Source organism: Anopheles merus, chromosome 2L, assembly GCF_017562075.2.
Source record: "Anopheles merus strain MAF chromosome 2L, AmerM5.1, whole genome shotgun sequence".
Taxonomy (NCBI): Eukaryota; Metazoa; Arthropoda; class Insecta; order Diptera; family Culicidae; genus Anopheles; species Anopheles merus.
Window position 1 is genome coordinate 7,323,819 of NC_054083.1, and position 26,232 is coordinate 7,350,050.

Sequence of the window (26,232 nt, forward strand, 5' to 3'; positions counted from 1 at the left end):
TGCCATTATGTGTATGAGATTAGAATATTAGAATACAAAAGCTTCGGAAATGGGGAATCTGTTAAATATTTTACCTGCTGGTTTTTTTTTATGCAAGTACTCACCTTACAAATGTTCTGTCCTTTTAATTACTGGGTGAAATAAAACTAAACCGAAAGATGTTTTTTATTGATTGTTTATTTCTGTCCACTTTGTTCCATAGTACAAAAGTAACGCTGTAATCTTACGCGTCAGCAACGTGCTACGAAGAAAAAGTGTCTAAATGTACCTATTCACCCACGGGAGTCACGGAATATCTGCGTTTCATCGAGTCATTCTAATCAAACCTAAATTATTCGATACAATCTGTACCCATCACTCGCCTTATAGCGCACATGTAACGGGTTCGCTTGCCTGCCCTAATATATATATAGTCTTACGTGTACAGTGTGTTTGCATTTATTGTTGTGTTGCTCATACCGTTTCCCGTTTTGTAGTTGTTGTTTTTTTGTTGTTGTTGATTGTTTAAGAATTAAATTTTATCCCCACCTGACCTTAGCCACCGTACTATTTATACACTTACAAGCTAAAATATTACATTTTACCAGTACACACAGTGCGGTGTACGATCTCAAAAATGGACGATGCTATGTCAGCAGTAGCAAGAGGATAAACAAATCGTTCATTTATATTTGGCAACTGAAGCACTACGCCGATGCGTCCAGCAATCAAATGCCGGGCTTGGAGTTGAGCGATTGTCCGAAACTGGATCGCAGTATGGTATGTTTTAGGAAGTTGCCTCTAATTTTCAAATGATTGGCTAATTTTCATGATCGGTTATGAACTGTTTTCGGAAGCGAATTTGACCTCCAAAAGGAATTTGAGCGCACATTTTAATTTAAATTTTAAACAAAATTTGAAAATGTTCCTGATCATGCCCATCGTATGGTGAAAAGTTAGGTCAAATTATGATTAAAATAACAATTTTGAATTGCATTACACACACACACCAAGCACTTAATAAATCGTATGCATTGAGCAAAAGTGTGATGTGTGCAATAATGATAAAAATAGATGCCATTGATTAAAATCTCCTTTTCTTGCACGTTGATCGTTGCAGCAAGCAGGTGCCCGTAACCTAAGACACATACACCATCCACTATAATAGTTGTAAACGATTGTTTATTGCAAAAAAGGCTCTCTTTGCCGTATGACCTTAACCATTACCTTAGATGGCATATGCGTCTTAGCATAAATGTTTCCCCTTTTTTTGTATAAATCACATAGAATAATATAACAATGCAAAACTTTTGTTCATTTGCACTTTCTTTCTAATCCGTACGCTAGGCGTATTCGAGTTTCCCAGTTTCCATAGTTGTTTTAACCTCTGTTGTTATTGCTTTGATCTCCACATGCGACTCTGTGTTACTTACTTACACACCAATTGGCAAAAAAGAATAGAAATTTCCATGACCTTCACTTCCATAACGCTGTTTTGGGATATTTTTTTTGTTTTTCGAATGTGGCATTAGATAATCCCTCCTGATACGATAGCGATAGAGTGTTGAGCGAAGGATGTTACGAATAAACGATCGTGCTTTCGCGATCGGCGTTTCATTTCGACCATCGGATGTCCTTTATCACGCATGACACGATTCAGTATTCCACGAAATGGCGATCAGCCCTACATATATCATACAGCTTGCTTCCGCGATGAGTCTCTTAATGGTTTGCTTCACACCAGTTGCATCGCCGAATATCGTTGCCTTGCGGCTTACAGGCGAAGAAGTTATAACCGACAGTGCTGCTTAGCGGTACTGTACCGAGTCTAGTTGCTCTTGCTGCTCATACCATTGTCCATTTTGGCCTTCTTCTTGGCTTGATCGACGGACGCCGTGGCCAGATAATTTGAACCTTCCAGATGCAGTGTACTCTGCCGGTGCGACTTTCGCACGAGACAGATTACGGCGACAACAAACAGGAAACCGCCGAGCCCGAACAGTGCAATCGTCAGAATGAACTTCGCTCGGGGCGGTATGTTCGTGGCCACCTTCATCAGATCCAATATCTCGTCCGGTAGCGAGTCGATACCCTCCTCGAACCACAGGATGGGGAAAACGATGTCAGGGAAGTTGGCAACCTGTTTGATGTCCACCACCTGGCTAACGGCAAGGTTGATCTGGATTCGTGCCCGTGCCCTCAGGGCAGTGCCCATGTCCTGTTCGGAGATACAAAAGGAAAGTTATTGGCATTCAGTGTACCGTGCCGTGGGATATTGTGTCGATCATGTACGGAAGCTACTTACCGGTTGCACATCAATGAACAGCTGGTGTTTGTCTTTTTCGGGCGGCGAAATACCCTCTACCGCGGTACGTAGCGTTTGATCAGCCATGTAGAAATGCGGGAAACTGAGCAAAATCGGCGAGTCTGTAAATAGTCAATTCGATTAATTTCGATGTGGAAGCTAGTTACGAAGAAGTAGTACATCGCTACTAAAAGCACAACATTCAGTTTGATTCGAATCTTTCAAACTAACTTGCCTTCTTTTGACAGCATATTTGCAGAAATACGTACCATACTGGCAGAGTGATACATTGAATAATCCATGAGGTGCGCACGGCGGCCCGGCTGGACAGTAGCACATATTATTCGGGTTCTTGTCCACCGAAGCAAACACATCCGGGGACGGGGTGAAGCGGTATCCCTTCACTCCTCCACGGACGGTGACCTCCTTCTCGAAGCTTAGGGGCAACAGTCGGCACAGATCCTTCTCGTAGACATGGAGCGTCGAGTTTTTGGTAATGCGCGGTGGGAAGATCGACCCGTCCGTGCCGTTCAGCCGGTTGCACTGTTCCGACAGCCAGTGAGTTTGGTGCGATCGGCCATTATACTTGTCAATGATGCCGTACTGTGTAATATCGTCCACACCGGTCCAAACAGTCACAGTGTCCTACAGATCGGTGATATGAATAAAACGGCATATAAATGATTACAATTTGTCGACAGACGATGGGCTAATTGGATTATCGTCGCATATTTCAACCCGGAATGCGGAAATACTATGCTTCCGCTTCCAAGAAGGATCGTTCATTTACATTTCACAAATGTCAAACGATTGACGTCACGCTCTCAGGCGGCACAAGTGGCGGCACTCTTCCATCGGATCGGTCAGATAGAAGAGGTGTAAAATGTCACGTTGTTAATACGGCAAGTACGTGATTTTAAACAGCACCCTAGTGTATGCGCATACCTCCCCGACGGGTGCTTAACGTTTGCTTTTTCTATTATGAAGATGTCACACAATGCTTACGATCGCACTCGATCGACCCGATAGTGTTTACATCGCTCGCCAGTTCACCATTCGTGAGTGGGACAGATGGTGGGATCGTTGACTCACCTTCGAGGTGCTGTTTTTGCCGTACATCAGTCCGAACTCTTCATACGGTAGCTTCTGCTCCTTCGGCACAACGTCCTTCGCCAGCTTTAGTAGCGGGTCTTCGTAGCCCCACAGCAATTGGCCAACCGACACCTCAACGAACGGTTTAATCTTCAGGATGTCCATAATGCTCGCCATCGCTAGTCGTAGAAACCTGTTCCCCAAAAGACATCGTAACCGTGCATTAGTTAACACGTGGAGCAATCGGCACCAATCCGTCGCTGATATTAAAAGATTTTTTTTTCTTGGATTTTTTGGAATGTTTGCTAAACCCCTGCTCTTCCAACGATTCCGTACTTACCGTGCAGCGTGTTTACTCTGCGACGTGGCGCTCAGCATTGGAATATTCGGTACGATGACTACATCGTCTTCCAGACCCCCGGACAGGTCTTCGTTGAAGATATATACTCGCTTCTGGTTGTAGCTGATGGTGCCGTTCGGGTTTTCTTTAATGTTGACCTTTTCCCATGTTTGTCTGCAGGAAGAGAGCGGAAAAAATAAACAGAAACGTACGAACAATAACACTCTCACACATGATAATGATGAAAGGAAATGATGAGAAGTAAAATCGCAAAATGACATCCAGTCCCAGTTTGTATTCTAATTATGTCTCTAAGCATGAAACCAAATGATCAAATAAAACTATCATCTTTACATACTGTATTCTGTAGGTTATGCTAATTGCTAGCTCAGCTTTGCAAATTTAATTAAAGTCCTTGGACTAATCAGCCGATGTGCAAATCGAACAGGATATCGCAACAGAAAATGACCTTCTTTCAATTGGTTCACAGATCTTATAAAAGTTTAATATGGCATATGAATGATACTTCACCAGGTTAAATGTTTTAACAAAAGAAAAGTTGAATTTCAAGTCCTTGATTAACAGTCATCAACTCGCAAAACATTAACAACATGCCCGTTATGGGTTCAATCTCCGTAACAACATGCCCGTATGGACTATTCTGCTATGAGTACACCGACAAGTCACAGATAGCTAAGCTCATTAGTGACTTACGCAGGCCTAGATCGACTAATGTTACTGCACCAAATGAGAAGATCTTGATTTTTTAGTATTGATATACTTATACAAATACTGGAACTGAATGGTTTTTTTTTGTCTGATATTTATCACTGCGAAGCTAACTTCTTTCAAAAGTTGAAGGTCACAATGGCAATCAACTCATGCACTATGTCAACCTTCTTACAATTGCGCATGGAAAGACGCCGGTTAGTGCTTTACAAAAAGAAGAAAAAAAGATATCTGGATGTACACATCGGTAATTGCGGTTTAATGACTTACACATAAACGTATGGTCCCAGCTCGTCCAGAATGGGTTTGGTTCCGTTGTTCAGGAACTCGTCGGCATTCGTGACGTTGTAGACGAAGATTCTGATGATTGGCTCTACTGGAGGTCGCGACCACCAGCCAAAAGACTGTCCACCCACCCTCAGCGCTACCTGATGATCAATGATCGTCCTGATAAAGGCCGTGAAACCGAATGTGACTAGAGCACCAAGCACGAGCAGGCTTAGTGCGAACGCTATCACGAACCCTACGGATGGAAACAAATAGGAAATAAATAATAAGTACACTGAATATATAAGAAGTTTATCTAGTGCAATCTTTGCAGCGGGTACCCTTGAGTTATGGAAATGATTACTAAATATTCTAATATTGCGGCCTGTATACGATCGATCAAACCCCCTGGAGGTGATCCGGTGCCCGTAGCATGTAACACATCAGAAGTTTGATGCCATGGGAAGGCATTGATGCCAGAACGTAGATTTATCGATTAGACGGACAGCTGACCTGCCACCGCGGTGATAAGTTGTCGTGCAAGTGCTCGCCCACCAGAAGGTCAAGATCACCGCGAGGCCGGTGCTAAGGGCAACTAGGTCTCGCACGGGCCAGCAAATGCAAATAAATTAATCTCCAATAGCAAATATCGCGAGATGTGCATCTTTGTTCGTGTTGATTGCATCTCTCTCAGTCTCGTGGTAGCTTTCGCTGGCTTGTTCGACGGAATGCCTTGAGGTGGCGAAGGTGATTGCTTGACTACAAGGGGCCACTGGTTAACGAGGCCTTTTTGCGAGCTAACAAATGAAGAGGCTGGAATTGCATTTCGAGGATGACCTAACCCGAACTCGCCGGTCACCTGCTACGGTGGTTCGGTATGATGCAATGCGCTTATGTCGGCGGTATGGCGGTACGGTTTTGCAGCAGTTTGTGGAACACATTTTTTCCAACGGCTCAAAACCCACCCACCGCACCCTCTCTAATTCACACCCCACTCCGTCTCGTGACTACGCCCCGGTAGGCCGGCCATTCCGCTGTATTGCCTTTGTGGTTCGCAAATGACCCGAAGCCGTTGTAACCATGGCTGTCTTGAGGGGTGGTCGACGGGCGAAAAGCTGAGAAAAATTCCCACCTGACTGATTGGTGGAGTCGGTTTAGCTTTTTTTCTAGGTGGATAATGAGATGGCCGCGGGTAAGCCACGAGCGTAGAAACAAACCCTCTGCACGGTATATGCATTGTTTTATGACCGAACGCAAAGGTAATTCCTCGGTGCGCGGGTATGTGTGGGAAAAACGCACGCCGAAACGATAGCTCACCAGCAGCGGATGGCGCAATAGGGCGTTTGTTTGCCTGTGTAACCGAGTACGTATGCCATGTGGTTTTCGGTTTCAATTTCGGTGTCAGTTTCTGCTCTGCTTCGATTCTCGTTTGGCGCGTCCTTACATTGTCGCTTCATTAGCAGCGTGTCAGCACATGGGCATTGAACGTGTTTCGGTAAAGTATCGTCTACGTGGTATGTGACCGCAAACGGGGGTTGACACTAATGCTTGATTTAGTTTTGTAAATATGGCTCAAACAATGTAAAATTTATGTTAGATGGCATCAACTTACATAACTAAAGTTACAACAGCATTCGTAAAGACAGGTTTTCTTATGTTATCTAAATTTTTATTTCGAATTATTGCGAAGTCAGTTATCTTCCTCTACAAACTCTGTGCAACATTAACGTTAACATAAGCATACAACAAATAAAAAAAAAAAAAACGCTGCTCATAGATGATCGTTAAGGGTACAGTAAAAATTTACCTCAATTCTTTTTCGCTTCATTTACGAACACCAACCAACCGCATATGATTGTTCTAAACCAAATGTTGTTGCGCATAATTGAACATTCCTTGAACTTCTTGCTTCATGGTACTTTCTCGTACCATTTGCCAAAGACGAAAAAAAAACGGGCTAATGTATCTTGTCGTTCCATTAGACGACCAGAAAGCAACCTTATACCAGTGGGTAACGACGTCACTATCATTAACAAACGTCGTAGCTTTGCTACTCGTTGCCTAATTGATATCGCTTCCGTCGGTGACCCTGAAACGGCCATCAAAATTATCCTTCAAACGCCATCGCACTAAACCTCGAAACGTACGTTGAAAGTCACACTAGGTCCACCATCTCAGGTTGTTTCTACCCTCACACAAACACAGCACCACAGCATGCAAGATGGGCAAATTAAACCGGATGAAGCATCAACGTTTGCGGGTCGTAGCCGTTGTAGAATAGAAGAGATGAGATTTCCTCTTCCAACGTCATCGTACCTCTCTTCCCTGTCCCTGGTTCGATCTCCGATTTCTTAATTGCCTACGAAAACAGGTCTTTGACCCGAAATACCCTTACCATCTTGGCGAGTTCTATGGTACATCATCAGACGTGCGGGGACCGTTTAGCAGGAAATAGCGTCACGAGTTAAAAACCTGATTCGTTTCCTTAACATGCAAATTCCAAAGTCTCGCCGAGTCTCAGCGCAAGCTGTCGAGAAGCTTTAGTTTCAATTTATATCGCACAACATGGCTGGAATGTGTTTGTTTGTTTTTGTTGCTTTTAAAATCATATAATTTTGCAATGAGAAATATAAAAAACATATACATATGATTTTTGAGTTAAGTTGGGATGAAACAAAAAAACTGTTCATATAGCCGACTGCATTCAAAGTGAAGATGATATGTTCTTACACGCCTTACGTTGATGGCCTTACATGAAACAACAGTCAATTTCTGGACAAAAATGTACGCACAAGTATATACAAATAACTATGATTCGTGGACCATTTTGAACACTTTCAATTTCGCCCCTAACTGTTAGTTTCAACAAACTATCTATTTTTTCCCCCGGGGATAATTTTAGGAAAAAAGAAATGTATCAAAATTACAACCCAATTTTATTCATACTACTTGGTCTTTCATTTGCCAGCATTGCAAGAGAGAGAAAGCAAGCATAGTCCAAAAAACGAAAGGAAGCACGACCTAAACAGATTGAGGTTTAATCTGTAAACGTTATCTGAAGCACTCTAAAGGTTTATTTAAATAGCTGGTGATGTAACGTAACACAATTATTTCTATCTCATGGACCGTTTTCTCACCCCCAAAAGCTCATCTTCGTTGCGATTGATTGCTTTCGCATCGTGTGAACTGCTTGGTCGTAGCGCTATTTTCTCATGAATTACTTTTAGCACTGCGACTCATGTGCGATACTGCAACACAACTCAAAGGCAACTTGTCGCCTTGAGTTTCCGAAAAGGTGTACACAAACCAAGTGCGCATTCGGCTCTTTGCGGTGTGCGCATGGCAGCCAACATGGTATTTCGGGGTTACTACTTTTTGCCGTGGTGTTTTTACAACAAAACACACCTTTTTATGTGTGCCATATTTTTGCTTTCTTTGTTTTCCGCCCGTTTGTCTGCGTAGCCTTTCCCCTATCTACCCACGACTTCGCAAACTCCCTTACGCAATGGCAATTTCTTTCCATTAACCCAGCACCAAATCACCAACACTATGCCACGTGCTTTCGGCATGGGGAAAGGAACCGGATTCATTACGTATGGCGCACACCGGCCGCTCTAGACCGAGGGACAGTGTGGAAAGGAACTTTCGTCTCAAGGTGGACGGACGGCGGCTGCACCACATACAGCAATGATCAATGAACACCACTACCACCGCACTTTTGGTTCGACGTTAGCCATGGCTGATCATAGCAAAACGCACACCAATGGACAGCGAATGGGTCACACTCATAGCTGCTGCACTCACGATCGCGAAGAAAGCCATGCAGATTTTGCTTCGGTTGCTAAATCCACCGTCTCGGAATAGTGATGGTTGGCAGCGTTGCGCGTTGGTCAGGTGGCTTTCGACCGATCGCCCGATCGTTTGCGGCAGACAAAGAAACAGAAAATAGCTCAAAGAGAAAGAACGAAGGAAAGCAGTGTGGAGAAGTATTGGTAAAATTGAAAATTGTACATTCCCTGGTAAATGTTCATCAACCACTAACTACAGCGCTGCTGCAAATGTGAATAATCTTGTAGCAGAGTAGAAACTCCAGTTTCGTACTATGTTAATTTCATAATATGAAAATACTATGCTTTGTAGTAAAATAAATGCTTACTAAGCTTCAAATGACACCGCAAGAGGAAATAAACTCGCACGGAAAGTGAAATACTTTCACTCTATATCATTTAAACCCTTGCATGATAAGCATCTAATTGCTTCCTAGTGGATTTTTTAAACTATATAGTTAGTAATGTTTTTTTTTAGAATTATACTATTAATTTGATTGCATAGTATTCCATCCAGAAAATTTCATACTAAGCTCCTAAATACTAGATTGGCATCACTCGTTTCCCACAAAATTTTAATTGAAATTGTACAGTTTTAAGCTACCAAGCTCAATATTGGAGGGTTTTTTAAACTTTCTAAACGCATCATACTTACACCACTTTCGAAGAAAAGCGCTGGACAGTTTAGCACATAACCGATTGCTTCTGCCGTACATTTTTTATGTTTGTTTCGTCGTGCTGTAGATGGACCGTTATTTGTAGATCTATTCCGGCGAGTTGAGGTGTGTGCGGCAAAATTTTCCGCAATTTCTAAACACTATCGCTATTTTAACGGAAAAAATATAGAGCCACACATGAATGGAAGGAAAGCCGTGCCACGAATACCTTAGCTACACTTATTGCAATCGTTTACAACCAAGGTGATCTGCTTCGTTCACTCCACCATGCGAATGGAATGGTGGAAAATGGAGTCCCTGGTACTGGTTTTACTCTTTGAGCATCGTGAGTTATTCGTTTACTGGTGTTCATTGTTCACTATACGTCTACACTCTCCTTGCTGATCATTTTCGAGGAGGGATGGTGTTAGTCTGCTTTGTTTACACGATATACACGAGCCTGTGAACGATCCGTTCACTCTCTCGCGATTCGATAGCGTGGCACGACCTTGCATTTATGTCCGGTTTGGTTTTGGGGTATGTTTTGTTTTCATCATTTAAGCATATCCCATTTGTTCCGATGATCATTTTGATGATCACTTTAATTACTTCTTCGATCCCGTGGCATACGTATTTAGCTAAAAAAAACTCTTAAAATCATTTCCCTCTCATCAACCCCAAACCAGCACCGAAACATTGAAATTAGCTTAATTTTAATGCAGATTTGAGCAGCATGGCTGCGGTAATCCTTTCTTGTTAAGGGTTTGCGGCCATTTTATCTCACGGACGACCAGTGTAATGAGTCGATCATTGGCTACGAAGTTCGCCTTGTTCATACGGCGATCGCTTGAAGGCAGGCTGCCCGGAAAAGTGATACCCTTCGCCGACGGAAACCAGTTCTCGAACTCGATCGTCCACAGCCCTACCATGCCAATACTGTTTGTGTTTGTTTATACGTTCGAAAAGCGACACTGGTAGAACGCGGAAGTCAGCCGTTTTGGAGTGCTGTGTGAAGGAAGAAGGTCGTTCAGGGATTGTCTACGTTTTTGTGTTATCAGACTGGTTCCTTTTTTGTTATTGTTGTTTGTGTATAAGATCAGCATCATCTTCGCATTATCTTGCCAAGATTAAGCTTCCGAAGCCTTTTTGCATAAACTACGTTGGGCCACTCCACGCCACACGACACACCATGCGATATCGAACGAGCATGGTAGCGCAACCGAATTGCAACAGCCGCATGAAGCAGGTCCCCGTGCAAATGTCACGTTTGCGATCGCCATCGTCATAGAAAAATAAAACTGGTTGGCGCAAAATGATACCACCGGCAAACGGGGTCCTAACGATTGCTAAACTGAAGAAGAAATATCCTATCGAAAACCCGGCCCGTTCGGGACGGGCGGAATTTGCCGTTCGCCTTCAAGCACACGTTCGGGGTCTGCATATGGCGGCAATTCAAGGGTTTCAGTGTTGGGCGAACGAACGAACGGCATTATGCAATACATGGCCGAGTATGTAGCAACCATGCAGCAGCAATAGGCCATGTGCACTGGAACGTCGTTTACGTTACCGCTTGCACCGTATCACCGTGCCCATAACGCACTCAATGTACACCATGTGCTCTTGCTGAAGTTCTTATGCGATGAAGAAGACCCCAAAACCGTATGAAACGTTTCGAGTGTGGTAACGTGGGCCCACAAACTGCAGGCTCAATTCTAAAACGTGTCTTTTGACATGTTTCAGGCATAACGCAGAAAAAAGACACACAAATGCTCGTAACAGTAGCGGACGACTACCAAAGATGTTGTTAGAGTGTGGGACTAGTGAGTATCATCTCATGCACACCGTTGAAATCGAACGGACGATGCATTCGTCGCTCGCCATTTCATTTGCCAACGTCTAGTGTATTGATTACTACATTACGCCTTTTTGACGCAGTGCGCAATATCAAACAGCAATCGTCACCAGTTCTCTCATTCCAAACGTCCGGCACGTGTTGAAGAGTGGTCTGCTGCTTCGGTTGTGCATGGGGCTACTATTTTCACATTCGGTTTTCACCTTATTTTGAAGCATGCGTCGAGATCGTAACTTGTTCAAACGGCGCTGCTCTCGTGGTCCGACTCAAATGTCGATTGACTAATAGACGAGCTCATTGCTTCAAGCCCGGCCAAGAACTGCTATGTGGTGGTGGTGGGTTTTGAACGAAGGTCACAGCGACATGTTTTCTCCTCTCAAGACGCGCTACATCCTCCGCATGCGTTCGCCAGCAGCGTGCCAATATCTTGTGGCGTTACGATATAGACGAACGAACGAATGGCACTCAAACATTTGGGTGCTTTTTGGGGTTGCGAAAAATCATCGAGTCAAAATCATCGACCAGATGATGATGACGATGGAGCGGAATCAAATCAACCATCATCCAAATGTGCCACCATCTGTGTGATGTTGTAATTTGAACGCAGCCACGCACCGGTTTCGGCGAAAAAACTTGTTCGCTCATGGTGTATGTGTGTGTGAGTGTGTGATGTGGTTTATGTGATTTGTGTATCTGTGTGCGTCTATCGCTGTTCTGTTCACTAGTGTTGTGGCACAAATGTCACAAGTCCACACCGTTCGTTGAGGCTGCGTCTAGCGAGGCCAGTCACCCGAACAGTTCCTATTGCGTTAGAAACACTTCTCGTTCAGATCAAACTAGCAATCGACCTGCGTATTGACCAATCGGTCCATTGAATGATCTATTCGAATCGAAAGAATCCCACCAAAGGCTCCATTGCCATCGCCGTTCATTAGACACCGAGATTGGGACATTCTGTCTGCTGAAACCGAATCACTCGGAATGGAATTTCTTGAGCAGTTTTCGCACAATTGACCATCAACAATCTACTGCTACTTCTTCTGCTCGTTGCGTATCGGTTTAATTTTACCAACAACAACAAAAATACGGCAAGACTGAACCGAAGCATGAAGCACTTTCTATGCAATGTAACGATAACAGCGGGAGGAGCAAATTTCACCAAGAGTGAGATCATCCAAAACACCGCTCTCCGTGTGGCACCCTGGCAACGGATGGTAATGGTTGTTTTCATGCTGATCCATAAACCACCTGCATTGCTGTAAGTCTTGGAACGCGGCTACAAAACGACTCGTTTGCATCGTTTGCATTTAATTAGAGCACTCGTCCACCAGCCGCCTCGTCTGCGCTAGGTGATAGCCATCATATCACTACACTTTGCTTTCTATTAATTATATCTAGGCTAACAGTGCGCTTTTTGCTCGCGAACAGCCCACAGATACGCTTGCTTTCGATCGCTCAGTGAACAAATCACACTCCGTTTTGCTTATCGATCGATGGATGAGTCGGCCAGCGCACAGGGGTGATGTAGGTAGGATTTTTGCTTTGAAGAAAGCATAAAAATCACCCAACCAAAGGTAACGTTCGGTGTAGACGCTGCATATAGCGTTATTTATGTTGTTACAACTGCTACTGCTGCAGTCAGAAAGGCCCTTCTACCTTACCGCTCGAACAGTGCATACAGCTCGAGATATTTGTTTTGTTTTGACAAAGTGAAAACGCTACTTCAATCTGCTACGGAGGGAAACATTTGCAGGCTTCTGGATTGCAATGCTTATTAACAAAAGAATGATTTAGTTTTCAAACAGCTGTCTACTATCATACGCAGACCGTAATTATCCTTCGAAAAAGGCGGTACTTATCTGAAAAAAAGCATCTGAAAACAGTGACGGGTGGCTTGGAAGGTAAAACACTTTTCAAATGCCCTACCAAGGGGCAGGTTTTTATGTTTTGAGGTCACAACTTAGGGTCACCAATGCACGAAACTAAATTAAGCTGCGTCAAGAGCAGAGTGGCACTACTCGTGCTCAGTGGCCTTAGACAAAATTGTTTCTTGCCCACAACGGCGTTAGGAGGTTAGCTTAGTCCAGTTTGAAGCCCAACCCTCTCTCAGCCTCCTGCACTCACGACGTCATTATCATTTAGTATCAAACGACGATGCTATGTCCTGTGCATTCAGGGTGAACCTTGACGTGTGGAGGATGCTGACAAACTATCTAGCAAACGCGCCATTGGGGTAGAGACGTGTCGTCGCGGGAGGGGAGTTAATTGCCGGCTATATAAACCATTGCTCTTGCGTCGCTTAGAACAAGTTACTTAATTGTAGTCGACCCACAGGTAGCTCCCCTCGCCCTCCCCTCCTCCTCTCCCTCTTTCCCATCAAGGATTATAATACTAGGCAGCATCAATCGTGAGGTACGATGTGGCACAGGCCGTAAATAGCACCAGCAGATGGATGGAAACGAAATGGTTTGAAACGTGCCTCAGTTGATACTGTTGGAAATTGCTTTTTTGCATTATTATTGCACTTCCCCTGGGTCCCTGGGTTGTACTCTAACTGGGAAGCTCATTCGCAGCAGCCCTGCACTCCCGTGACATCAATTGACTTTACTGTAAAGTCCGAACAATGTGAACCCCTGCTCCGTTGGTCCGGCAAATCACCGGCATTGCAACAAAGAAAACAACAAAAGAAAGTCAGCGAAACGGATAATGTATATAGACACGGATGTTTGTAAAGACCCAAACCATTTCTTCCACAAACATCCGCCTTTAATCGAATGAAAAGGGAAACCTTCCAATGGTTTAAAATATTCATTTCCGTCACACCAAGACCAATCGTAAACTTTCCTGCTAGTAGACGGCCACAACGTGACACATAAACTGTAGTTTAAAATTTTCTCACGATTTTTTAACGTTTGAAAAGCGTTGCAATCTCGCCTTTGGCAGAATTGTACTGTTATAAAGCATTTTACATTTGCTTCTGTGCAATCGCGCGAGACAGATAAAACAGCTTACGACGGTCTGCTTTATCCAAATTCAATCAACAGACGAGTTTGTGGAAGCGTGGAGCATCAGCTCCACGAAAAGTGAAGCATTCATCAAACACTTCAATGTTAATGGGGCACGAATTGGGAGAGAGGCCACGTTCGTCGCTTGCCGTATCGTGCGAGTCTTTTGTTGCTGTTGTCATACACGACCCAAATCTCGGCTCACCAACGTTCGAATCGGTGACGGGGACATGGGCGAGCAGTCAGTTAATCTTTGTGGCATGTGGAAGGCTTTCCAACCATGCACAGGTACTCCTTCCGGTCCTTCCTCGTCATATGTCGTATGCGGTTGGTCAAATGCAAGGTCGTAAACGATCCAAGCGTTCGGATCCAGCTCGAAGCGAATCGTTACGCGAGTCACGGGATCATTCCACAGAGGTGTATAGGTAATATTACTTCACCACACTGACGGCTAGAAATTGCATACATCATTGCAGCAATCTTGCATCTCGTAAAACTAGTTTCTACCCCGCTTGTAATCGTTCGAGACAGTTCTTAACGTGATATTCCCCTTCTCTCAGGCTCACAGGTGGCAGTGCTTCCCAGCTTTCAAAGGTACTCCGAAACCGATTGGTAGTACACACATTACCAGAAACATATTCACACATTCGCGTACAAGTCTGATCGATAAATGAAGAAAAACGAACGAATCTTCTGAACAGAAAATAAAACAATCACTGCTCCTGGGTCGCATTTACAATGCAGAGTATAATAATATAAGACAATACAAAAAAGCATACGCAGACACGTTATTGGGCAACCGGGACGGACATGTTTTCGCCATTTGCACCGTTGATCCTACACATTCACATAGGGTGTGCACAACACCCCGTTGCACTGGTTAAATATTTATCAACCCCACAATCGAGCAGTTTTGCTACGCCCGTGTTCAGGAAACAGTAGCTCTGAGCGAAATGTACAACCGATCGGTGTAAGTACGTTTGTGTTCGACCGTTTCTCGGCACTGGTAAACTCGTTGCACAACGTACACTTCAACTTTAGCAAAATTCCACCTTTAGCAGCAGCGACCACAGAAAGAGGAGTATTCGGAGATTGGATTTATTTAACGGTCACATTTTTTGTATTATGTTTTCCTATTCTGCCGGATTTTGGATATTGAGGCCGATTATCTACCCTTTCCCATCGACACACACGCACAAACACACGCAAACACACGCAAACACATACAATCACACATGCTCACAAACGCACACACTAAATATTCATCATGACACATAAGGGTGGCGATTGCAAAAGATTTTTGTTCAGCCCTCTCACAAAAAACGGCTGTGTCACACGTTCCTTTCCAGTTCGCCCAATTCACCACGTTCTCATTGCTGCACTCGTTTGTCCGTTGTTACTCGCACCATGAACGAGAGTATGTATGATTTAAGAAAAAAAAACACTAAACGTGCTCAAGTGAAATGAAACTACTACGGGACTGACTCGATCGAGCCTGGGAGAGCAAAACATGAAACAGTGAACAAATAACTCATACGAAGGCAAACCAAATCTTACTGTTAAACTAAAAAAAACAACAACACTAGATTAAATCGGTTACGTATGAAGGTACCAGTAGAAATGTGGTGGGAAAAAGGTGTGAATGTTATTTTGTAAAACACAAACGAAACAAACAAAACGACAGAAACAAAAAAAAAACCGCGACGCACGAACCACAGCACGTTGCGTGTGCGCGCTTCAACGTTCACTCGAAAACTGGTCCCGTGGACGTCTTGTAAGCAATTCGAAGTCCAACTCATGCTGTGTTTTCCCCATCACCAACCAGACGATCGTCGTCCACAACGACGACGACAAACCTCGATCGCTAGCCACAGCGATCACCAAGACGCGCGAAATCAAATAACGACGACGGTGACTTAGCGGGCGCACTGTAGAGACTTGAGCCTTTCGGAATGCTTTAACCAGTATGCCACAGTCAGTGTGTTGGTGCAAACTATTCGCTTACATCTGTGTGGATGATGGTGGCCCGCTGCAGACTTGGTGGTGAGCTACAAATTACTACTGCTCCACTACTTATTGAGCTTTGCGGAGCATACGCGTTCATTGGTATAGATTGATAAGTCTTAGGAAGAGCACCGATACAGTTGCTATCAACACGTGTATGTATCATTTAGGGGAAAAAAATTATACAAGTATAGTGACTCGTTCTTATTGACATCTGTGTTACAAACAGCGAAATGCTATTGTTATAACAATAGTAATAATATCGTGTAATACTAAATGTAATCTTAATCAATGTAAGATTTGTTACATATGTGTGTATATATTGAATGGTGAATTGTGTATATATTGTATTCGTTGTCACAACTGTTTTTGTACTGATTTTGCAAAGAAATGATTTTAAAAAGATGTATAGTGTTTCAAAATATTACGTTTAACGGAGTAAGTCTGTCAATACTTCAGTAATGGAACTGAAAATGAATTCAGTAAACCATCCATTGTTTCGGGAACGATCCATTTTATAAAAAAGATCATATCTTTAAAATTGTCACATCTAACATAACAAATACTAAACGAGACTACGTTATTTTTTTTAATTAAAAAAATCAAGTATATAAGTAAAAGTACGAAAATTTCAGGAAAATGTCAAATAAAATAAAACAAGAAGCTTCACTTGCAGTTCACAAGGCAGTATGCACGAAAGTGCAGAGCAACACAAAGTCATATTCTTCACAAATTGACCTAGTATCTCAAAAAAAAAGTAATTCACGCATTCATTGTTCTGACATTTCGCTTTTTTTGAATACAAAATACTTTTCAATCATTACCACAAACCACAGACCGATTGCTAACGCCAAGGAAACGAAGGAATTACCTTCCACAACTAGGAGCTGTTTAAACCGCACGGACAGTACGGTTGGTTCATTTCATTTTTTTCTATTTTGCCCGTTCCCTGCTGCCGCCCAGCCGCTCTCCGTCCATAAACGTCTTAATGTTCCACAGCCATTTCAAGGCATCGCTCGGGGCCGCTGGAAGGGAAACTTACATGGGGCGGTATACAGTGTTTTACTATTGTGCGCTTCGTACGGTGCAGACCGTAAGCAGGCCGGGAAGAACCGGAGGTGCTGAGCCTGCATATAAGCCACCCGCGGCCTCATGTACCAAGCGCTTTCTTTAATTTCTTTAACGCACGATTAAGCAATGTTTCCATGCCCGGGACTGGCTGCCCCATTGTATTTTTAGTGCTTCTAGAAGCTGGATTTATGGCGTCTGTGTCGGTAGTGTTGACGGCTGACGTTGATCGTGCGTTTTTTCTACTTTTATTGATACTGTCACCCTGCTGGTGTTTCTCATTCGCTGGACTCGGTTCAGCGGTAAAGGGATGGTGGATGCTCTTCGCTGGCCAAAGGCGTTGAAACATGACGACAAAAACATCAAACCTTGAACTCAAATTGACGAACCTCGCACTGTGTAGCGATTCTCGCCCAACCGCCAAGCGAACAGAGTCACGGGAAGAATTTAATTTCCATTACTGTCAGTGCGGTATTGTAAAAGTAATTTTTAAAAGCTTGAATCTTTTGTCGCATGATGCTTTCGGCTATGCATCTTGACGTGTTCATCTTTCATTTTGACCTGATCGTTTACGTTAGGTATATTCAGTCGGAGCCATTGTCACTTATCTGAACAATGGATTTATTTATTTATTTATTAAGTTTACAAAGAGCGGCCCCGTGGTACAGTCGTCAAATTGAACGACTTAATGACATGTCTGTCGAGGGTTCAAGCCTCATATGGATCGACTCCTGGCCTGGCTGCTTGGTACTGAAATAACTGTCGAAAGCCTGTAGAGCCCGGCATGACTGCGTAGATCGTTACGGCAAATAGGAGAATTTATTTAGTTTTTTTACGGCCCGGTCGTATTGTCAACAATGAATTTAGTTGTAAGTAATCTTTGTTTTCTGTTAAAGTGCGTTTTAATATGTTTCACCATAGACAAATATTTCAAATAAGTGAGTTTAAGCAAGACAAACTGTTTAAACAATGTTTCTTTGTGCGAATTAAATAGGAAACTAAACAACAAACTTTTTACAATAGGCATAGTCAAAAACAATGAAACCACTCTGCCAATGTCTGTCTATATATTTGCTGATGCCAAGACGCCAACGGAAACATTGATCAAAGCCAACACCAGACGCGCTAATGAACCATGCGACACTATGCCATGGTTGATCTGTTTCGATGACAAATTACCATCGCTTCCATGGAACGAGACATTGGATCACTACTGCAGGCATGTCAAAATCGGTAAGCTACTTCAAATTCAGTTTCTAATCACCATTGGCCTCTATCCATCTTAAGGTCGTCGGACATCGGGTGTCACGCTCACACTGGTCAAGCGGCTGATTGAGGTTGAAAGATGCACTCATCTTAGAAAGGGACCACGAGCGCTGGGCAAGGACAGCGAAGGTCTTCTCTTTCTTTGTTTTTCTTTCCTCTCATTCGGAAGTACACAGATATTGCCGGTGTCAGCAAAAATAATCATAAGCTCGGCGAGCTTTGTATTATTAGCTGGGACGAACCAACGTTGGCAAAACAGCACGAACAACATTGGGATAAACTGCTGACGCAAAACGATCAACATAACTTTGTCCATCGGTTTAACTCGTCACCATTTCATGGTCTCATCTTTTTCGCCGCATGCTGGCGGGCATGCTGAGTAACCAAAACGGTGGCAGCTAAAATCCAGAAAATTAATCACCCCAGAACGGAACGATGAAATGCGAAAACTACACAAACAAATGGAGGACAGCAAGAACGATCGTGGCTTAAAATGTACCTCAAAACACTAGATTGTTTATTTTTTGGGAATCCATTAGCAAACGCTTCCGATGGTAGCATTATCAATGCTGAGTTCTCTTCGTTTATTTATTCGTAAAATATTTAATCTTTTGGTTCAGTTCTTAACGCCCGGCAACGCGATTTACCTAAAATTCTGCGTTTTGCATAGTGGAAATGCAAGAAGCTTCAATCAATATGTGTTTTGTGATGAGATGTGTTTCGGTAAACATGCTTAATATTCATCTTGATTTTATCTAACCATTAACAAAAAGGTTGCTCTTGTCAACTGGATTGGTATTTCCTGATTTGATGCCTGTTTACGTATTGATAGCATTATGTTCTATCACTAAGAGTTTTACCGTTTTTCAAAGAATGGCATTGTGTATTTAAAGTTAAGAATTCAGCACCTAAATGTAGAAGAATAAATGCTATCACACAAACCAAATTACATTTAGCCAAGGTCGTTAAAATACAAACGTCTCTTATAGATCGTAAGTCAGTGTAACACGCAAAGAAAATGATTCACATCATTAGGTGTAAAATGTAGTGAAAAGATTTATCACTTTTCACAATTAGCCAATTATTTACGCTTCATCACGTAATATTTGATCCACGTGCGGTCATCGGGTACGAGTGTGTCTCTCCGATGCGGATTTCGATGTTCATTAATAACGAAACGGAGAATGGTGCGGTGGATAGTAAAAGATTCTCGCTAACGATGAGAAATGAGCTAAGATTATTTTTCAAGTATGAATATACACTACTAACACAACCGCATTGATTTGCTCTGGTATCGTTCCAATTTACAGAGGTGCAATCATCCGGGATCAACGTGATGTGCATTTTGCGATGCTGATACGATCGGATTTTGCATCTTATCTCGCACAGTCGACCATGTTGTGTTAGCAAACTATTTTTTAATTACACTGCCGGCGGGATCAATGGTGTGTGGTGGAGTGGTGGTGTGATGAGGTTGGGAAAATTCACATCAGTTACAGAATGAAAATTTCGGTGCTGTTAGTTCCGGACGATCAGGGAGCCTGAGAGCGCATCACGTTCTGTCGATTCGCTATAATCGTATCCACGAGCTGCTGTGCTGAGCATATTGCTCAACCGTGCAATAGAGCTAAAAACCAGAAAACAATCAAACAACCACAACCGCTTGAACCAGCACTGCCTTCGATCGTCCAGCTTGATAACCGTTTTTTTGTGGACTACGATTATGCTAATTATCTCAAATGTTGTTCTGACTGATAAAAAACACATGCATTGGAGTGAGTCGTACTCAGCCTCCCGTAGTACAGCAACGATTTGTATCGTTGTAGATCGTTGAAAGGTGACTCGTTTCTTCTGACCTTCTAACAATTGTGTGTAATAAGGAACGATAGCGAGTGGCACCGAGGTGACAGCGCCAGAAAGTGGCATGGGCAAGGGGTTTTTAATTGCTATCACTGGAAAACATGTTTTCTAGCGGTGATATAATTCAATTGGTTTAGAGGCGTAGTAGGAAAAAGTCGTAGATCCTTCGTGCGGCGGGTGCGTTACTGAACCGGACGCGAACGTTCAAACCACTTTAAGGGTAGCAATCACCATCGCTGTTACACGTCACTGGACAGCGATTTGCGTGAGGAACAGAGCTTCCTGGAACTGGGGTGGGCAGAAAGCTAGCATTATGAATCAACGGCGGGCATCACATCTTGCGATGCGGAATTTAACGAATACCAATACTCAAATAAAATCTGTTATTGATGCGTTATTACGAGTTTTTTTCTCTCTCTTGAACAATAATTGACGACGTACGGTACGATCATAGCTGTATAGAAAATGACGAAGCTTTTTCGAATTTCGGCAAGAACCTTTTCGAGTGTTGACGGCGTGGTATTATTCGATGAAGAAGTTCTTTGTAAGCAAATATAGTTCAAGAGCAATCTAGAAGGAACTGAAGTTGTTTTTGTGTTTGTAAATTTGGACATGATTAAGAATGACTCTTAATTTATATTGGAATGTTATTCTATTGGTAAAATGCTGGCCTTGGACAAAGCATTATTACTATCGTTACATAGTAATTGTTTGATCCCGTTCATTTAGCAACTCCATAGTGACATACTTTGGTTTTCTTCGAACTCTTATTTTACAGCACCATTTAGATCAGATACACCAACAGCAAAGCATTATTACAACGAAAAAATCGAAAAAGGCGTAGTTTGAATGAAAAGGTGAAACTATTGTGATGCTCGGGTATTATAGGCACAATGTCTTTCAATGGTTCATTGTGCTTACAAGGATTCGCACGCAGTACGCCCGTCTAGTCATAATCGAAGGTCATATTCTGCATACAGGCTGCGCGCGCAACCTTTTACGATTGGTCAAAGTACCCCTTTGCATACCGAATGCGGTTTGGTGGGTTGGTTACTGTGCATCACCACATACAACTCAATCAGCACGCTAATACTGACCTTACAATAATGATTCCTAATGGAAGTGCGTGAAAACGTGATCACCAAGCGTTGGAGAGTACTAGAAATGTAAGTCGTACGATGTTTAAAAAGTTTAAATTATTGTTTCTTAACTCTTTTCATACACTGTTATTCATGCCAGTATAATAATAATTGTTCTATGCTGGGCCTTATGCGAATGGTACCTTTATTCGATCATATAAACAAATACATTATTATTACTTTAAAGGTGAATATAATAAATATTTTGGCAAATATCTTCTTCTTCTTTGGCACAACAACCGCTGTCGGTCAAGGCCTGCCAGTACCCACTAATGAAGAGAGCTTGGCTTTCAGTGACTTATTGTTACCATAGCAGGATAGTCAGTCCTACGTATGGGGGCACGGTCTATTCAGGACTTGAACCCATGACGGGCATGTTGTTACGTCGTACGAGTTGACGACTGTACCACCAGACCGGCCCTTTAAACCGGTCTTGCTAAATATAGTGCCTATATTATATTATATTATATGCCTATATTATATACGTATATTATATAGTGACTATATTTGCCAAAATATTTATTATATTCACCTTTAAAGTAATAATAATGTATTTGTTTATATGATCGAATAAAGGTACCATTCGTATTAGGCCCAGCATAGAACAATTATTATTATACTGGCATGAATAACAGTGTATGAAAAGAGTTAAGAAACAATAATTTAAACTTTCAAATTCAAATTCAAATCCATTCAAATCTAAACGTAGACGCTACTCTGGTTGCATACATCGCGGCGCTTATGGCCAGTGCTGTCCAACTTCAAAAGTCTGTACTTGCTAGTGATCGCGTGCCATAAGTGCTATAAAACAAATTTAGATGTTTGCATACATATTGCATTGTGTAAACATTTTCAACCGGCTAACGCAATTGAAGTGCATATGGATGAAAGCAATAGATTATTTCATTCAATTCATTTCGCCTAGATTCCATTTGGTACTATTGACATTGAAGCAGACGCAAAAACACTACAGCACATTGTAGCAACACCAACCGACCTAGCATTGATCATTTGGTAACGAAGTCACGCATCCACACCGATAAGTCAATGAAGGTTGTGGAGTATTTCTAGTCTTGTTTACTTCCCCGCCACAATTACCAGCGCTTGGTCATTAGGAACGCACTTCGCATGGACAACAAAATAAAACATTCACATTTTGAGGAGTACTTTGAAATTTACACTACCTTATGTGTCGAGAAATCATGGACGAGCATTTTTGTTTTCGTTTTTTTTTTTCTAAGGAGACCGTTGAGGGTCATGTTTGGACTTCAGTGTTAACAATCACCTTTACAATTACCATAAGAAACCGTGTAATAAAACATTGCGCCTTTGACAATGAGGAAGTTGATGGGCAGTTGAAATAATTGCTCCAAAATCAATTAGCCTGATCGAATGTCGAGCTTCGCAATAATAGTTAATATAATAGATATTATTTAATATTTTCAGCACAGGCACAAGAACATTGGCCAGTTATTGTTCATTAATCACCAATATTTTGGTTTATTGTAAACATAAGTTGGGATAAATAATAAAATTAAGGTTATTTAGTACTAGTTTAGTAGTTTAGTGGAAAAAGTTCAGTTGGATACATCAAAAGTTTCACATTATCATTGCATAATTATTTTTCCATTTTAATGATTTTTTTATTTAACGATTTTTTTAACAATTGTTTTATTCAGTACTACGTATGTAAACCCTTTATATTTTTTATTTTATTTTAAAACCATTAAAACAGTTTACCGGGTTTATTGAGCGTAAAGTTACAAAATTAACGGTTTAGTTTTGAACAACATGATGTTTCAACACGATTTTATAGCTTTTTCTAACTTGTAGCGTATTAACAGAAGCAAAAGTTCTGTAAGCAAGCTGGTACAGTTACTGCTAATTAACAGCACGTTACCCGAAAGGAATTCATTTGCGCATCTGCACGCTCATGTGGCAAACATTTCGCAGAGCCAGAGGGTGTGTATTTATTTTAGCGGAGCTAAAACCTTCAACATCAACCAAAACCCTAAATGTAAGCAAGATCAATTATCGCTTCACATCCCACTACACACGCTCGAACCGAAGCGATTCAATCCGTCATGCCAGCGCGGTGGAAGTTTTCGGTTGCGTTTTTGGATTAGTAGACGCCGCAGTGTTTTCCTCTGTGCGTGGTTCGCGAAACCAAGGATCTTAGCACGGCATGTGACCTACTGACAGTGAAACTGATCGATTTCTCGGTCCAAGCGGAGGCTACGTTCCGTTTTCTGTTGTTGTTTTTGTTTTCTACCTTAATTTGCTATACTCAAGTTTGCGCCGGAATCAGTTTTCATGCGTCAGTTAGCAAATCCGGACCACGCAACCAATTCGCATGCAGCACGACATTTTCGTGCAGGTATAGAAAAGAGAGTGAATGTATGGGGCACCGAAAAAATAGAATTGATACCACACGCCGATGCGCACTGCATCGGGGAAATGTATTTGCTTTTTTATTGCTACTGCTTGTGAAAAGAGAAAATTTCCCTCCTCCGAAACGGGTCATATATAGTTTTTTTGCATCAAATCGAAATTGGAAAGGATTCCGTACAAGAGCGAGATGATTCATATTACGTTACGATACATTTTTTGAAAGCACTTACACAGCTTAAAGTTGCGCCTTCCGAGAAACATGATGAGTTGTTCCTTTTGGGGTTTTCTCGTCGCCTGGTACTTGTGATTCGATATGGCCGATGGCAATACTAGACGCTTGCAGATCGTTAAATCGTGTTGCACTTCTGTCGAGCGCCGAAAGCCCAACGTGCAGGTCGGTGTCGGATGATGTCAACACACCACAGTTTTCGCACAACAATCACAGAAACACGCACGTATAACCACGATCGCACTTGATCCTCACCTCAGAAGTGGAGGCCACGCGTAGGTGCGTTTGTTTGCTAAACTGAACTGAACACTCAATATATGGGAATTTGATTTTGCAACCCAGGCGAACTCGGCACATGGACTCACGAACGCAAATTCGGCCGAAAGCTGCGATTACAAGTAATAACGAAAGCAATATTGGTTAAAAAAGATTACGGTATAAGGCGAGAAGGAAAAAAAAACAGGAGGAATAATTAGAAAGCTTTTTAGCAACTTGGCGAACAACCGGAAGTAAAAGTGAATTGGAAGTTTAATAGAAGCATACGGGAAATCGAAGCATCCGCGGTGCAAAATGCCAACAATATGGATGATGATGTTGAGCGCGCTTCAGAATTGGCCAGATAGTGCCGATGGTGTAATGCATTCACGTCATTGCTCACTAACGACGGCTTCCACACAGCCCGAAAATTATGTCAATGATACATATTTCGCACTCCAGGCGAATTCAAATATATCACACTCTCCACGCTATTCTTTGCCCACACTAATCGTTTGCAATATGACAAGCGAACTGATCATCATAGGTGGTTACCGTTACTACCTCAGCCTAGACCGGAGCGCGATCCGGAGACCGCTTGGACCGCGACCGAAATTTTAACATCCGTAACGGGATTGCGAGCTGCAAAAAACAACAAACTGAAAACTAAACACACCACCTTCACCCTCGCGCACCACCACATACACACAGACGCACTCGCCTACCGGACGATGACGGAGGCAAAAAGGGCACACGCTTGGGCCACAGCACAACAACGAAAGAAACCGCTAACCGGCTCGTGTACGCATACGCAAAGCAATCACTGAAGGACTGGGGGAGCTGAACCTAAAACGTATATCCGACTGTGTGCTGGACAGTTCCACCACGCCCGCGAGACTTACTTCCGAACGTGTCGAGTTCAACCAACCGACTGAACCAACCGATGTAAGTTGCGCGATCGCATGCGATCTGTGGTGCGTTTCGTGGGGGCTAACCACGGTATAGATTAAAGTTTTTGTTTTCTTGACTCTCCATAACCCTTGCTTACGATTCATTCGTCTGAATGGAACTAGCATTCGTGCTTTTGTATTCTATTTCTAAAAAATATTTGATTTGATGTTAAATTACGAATTATGATTTTTTTGTGTGAAGTTATGTAAGCTCCATTTAAGGCTAATAAGCTTCAGTTTTATGGATTGTATCCAACATGCACCCCGAAGGGTTAAGCGCTAGTTCCAATACACTCTGGAACAGGCTTTTAAGCTATTGGCATGTGGAGGACGTTAAATGTAAACGTGTATGCGCTGGTGGGGCTTTCCTTGGTTTTATTTCATTACCTTCAGCTTTTGGCATCGACGATTCGGTCACTCATCGAAAGACTTCGATGCAAGTCAACCGGGACACCCATACTGGCTGGACAGAGTGTTTACTAATGTTCGAGAGTGTTATTTGTTTTTTTTTTTTTTTTGGTTGTACTCAGTCATTCTAGCGGCTGGATGTACCCAAACGATGCCAGTTATTGGCCAAGTCATTCCGGAAGCGTTAGATTCTTCCACACAGCATAAACCTTGAGAAAGAAAGTTAAACCGCAGAACAACAGATCACATACGCCACGGTGCGGTGTTCACGGGGGCAGCAATGAGCAAAAGTGCTGATGAATTATACAAAAATGTTAATGTTTGTTTCATACGTTATGTGGTGAAACTCTGTGCCGCAAAGAGTAAACCTTATACGTTATAATAACGTCCTCTAGCCCACTCGAACTCACCAACAGCATTCCATTCCGTGGGTGAGAGAAATGGTTGCTGTTGATTATATTAGAAAGGCTAGCGATTTAAAAGCTGTAATACATATATATGTATATATATGCACATTTGAAGAAGTATATCAAAAGTTTATCACAAGAAAACGAAACGAGAATTATGAAGTTTGAGAAGTATTTTTTCAATTATTAAAAAAAAACTTCAG

At 42.4% G+C, this 26,232-nt stretch overlaps 1 protein-coding gene across 5 annotated transcripts; it reads right to left on the reverse strand.

Moving 5' to 3' along the window:
* Positions 1-159: 159 nt before the first annotated feature.
* On the reverse strand, positions 160-25,229 carry LOC121592057 (scavenger receptor class B member 1). Of its 5 annotated transcripts, none has more exons than XM_041913307.1 (8): positions 25,167-25,229; positions 24,011-24,395; positions 4,716-4,968; positions 3,717-3,890; positions 3,377-3,569; positions 2,554-2,929; positions 2,285-2,406; positions 160-2,197 (listed from the first exon to the last, which is right to left on the reverse strand). In XM_041913307.1, the coding sequence occupies exons 2-8, from the start codon at positions 24,039-24,041 to the stop codon at positions 1,808-1,810; spliced, it is 1,539 nt and encodes a 512-aa protein (XP_041769241.1). In that variant the 5' UTR covers positions 24,042-24,395; positions 25,167-25,229; the 3' UTR covers positions 160-1,807. The 5 variants fall into 5 exon arrangements, with proteins under 5 accessions (XP_041769241.1, XP_041769240.1, XP_041769239.1 ...); XM_041913306.1 differs by lacking the exon at positions 25,167-25,229 and adding an exon at positions 24,829-25,148; XM_041913305.1 differs by lacking the exons at positions 24,011-24,395; positions 25,167-25,229 and adding exons at positions 9,195-9,362; positions 15,665-15,758.
* Between the last annotated feature and the right edge of the window lie 1,003 nt (positions 25,230-26,232).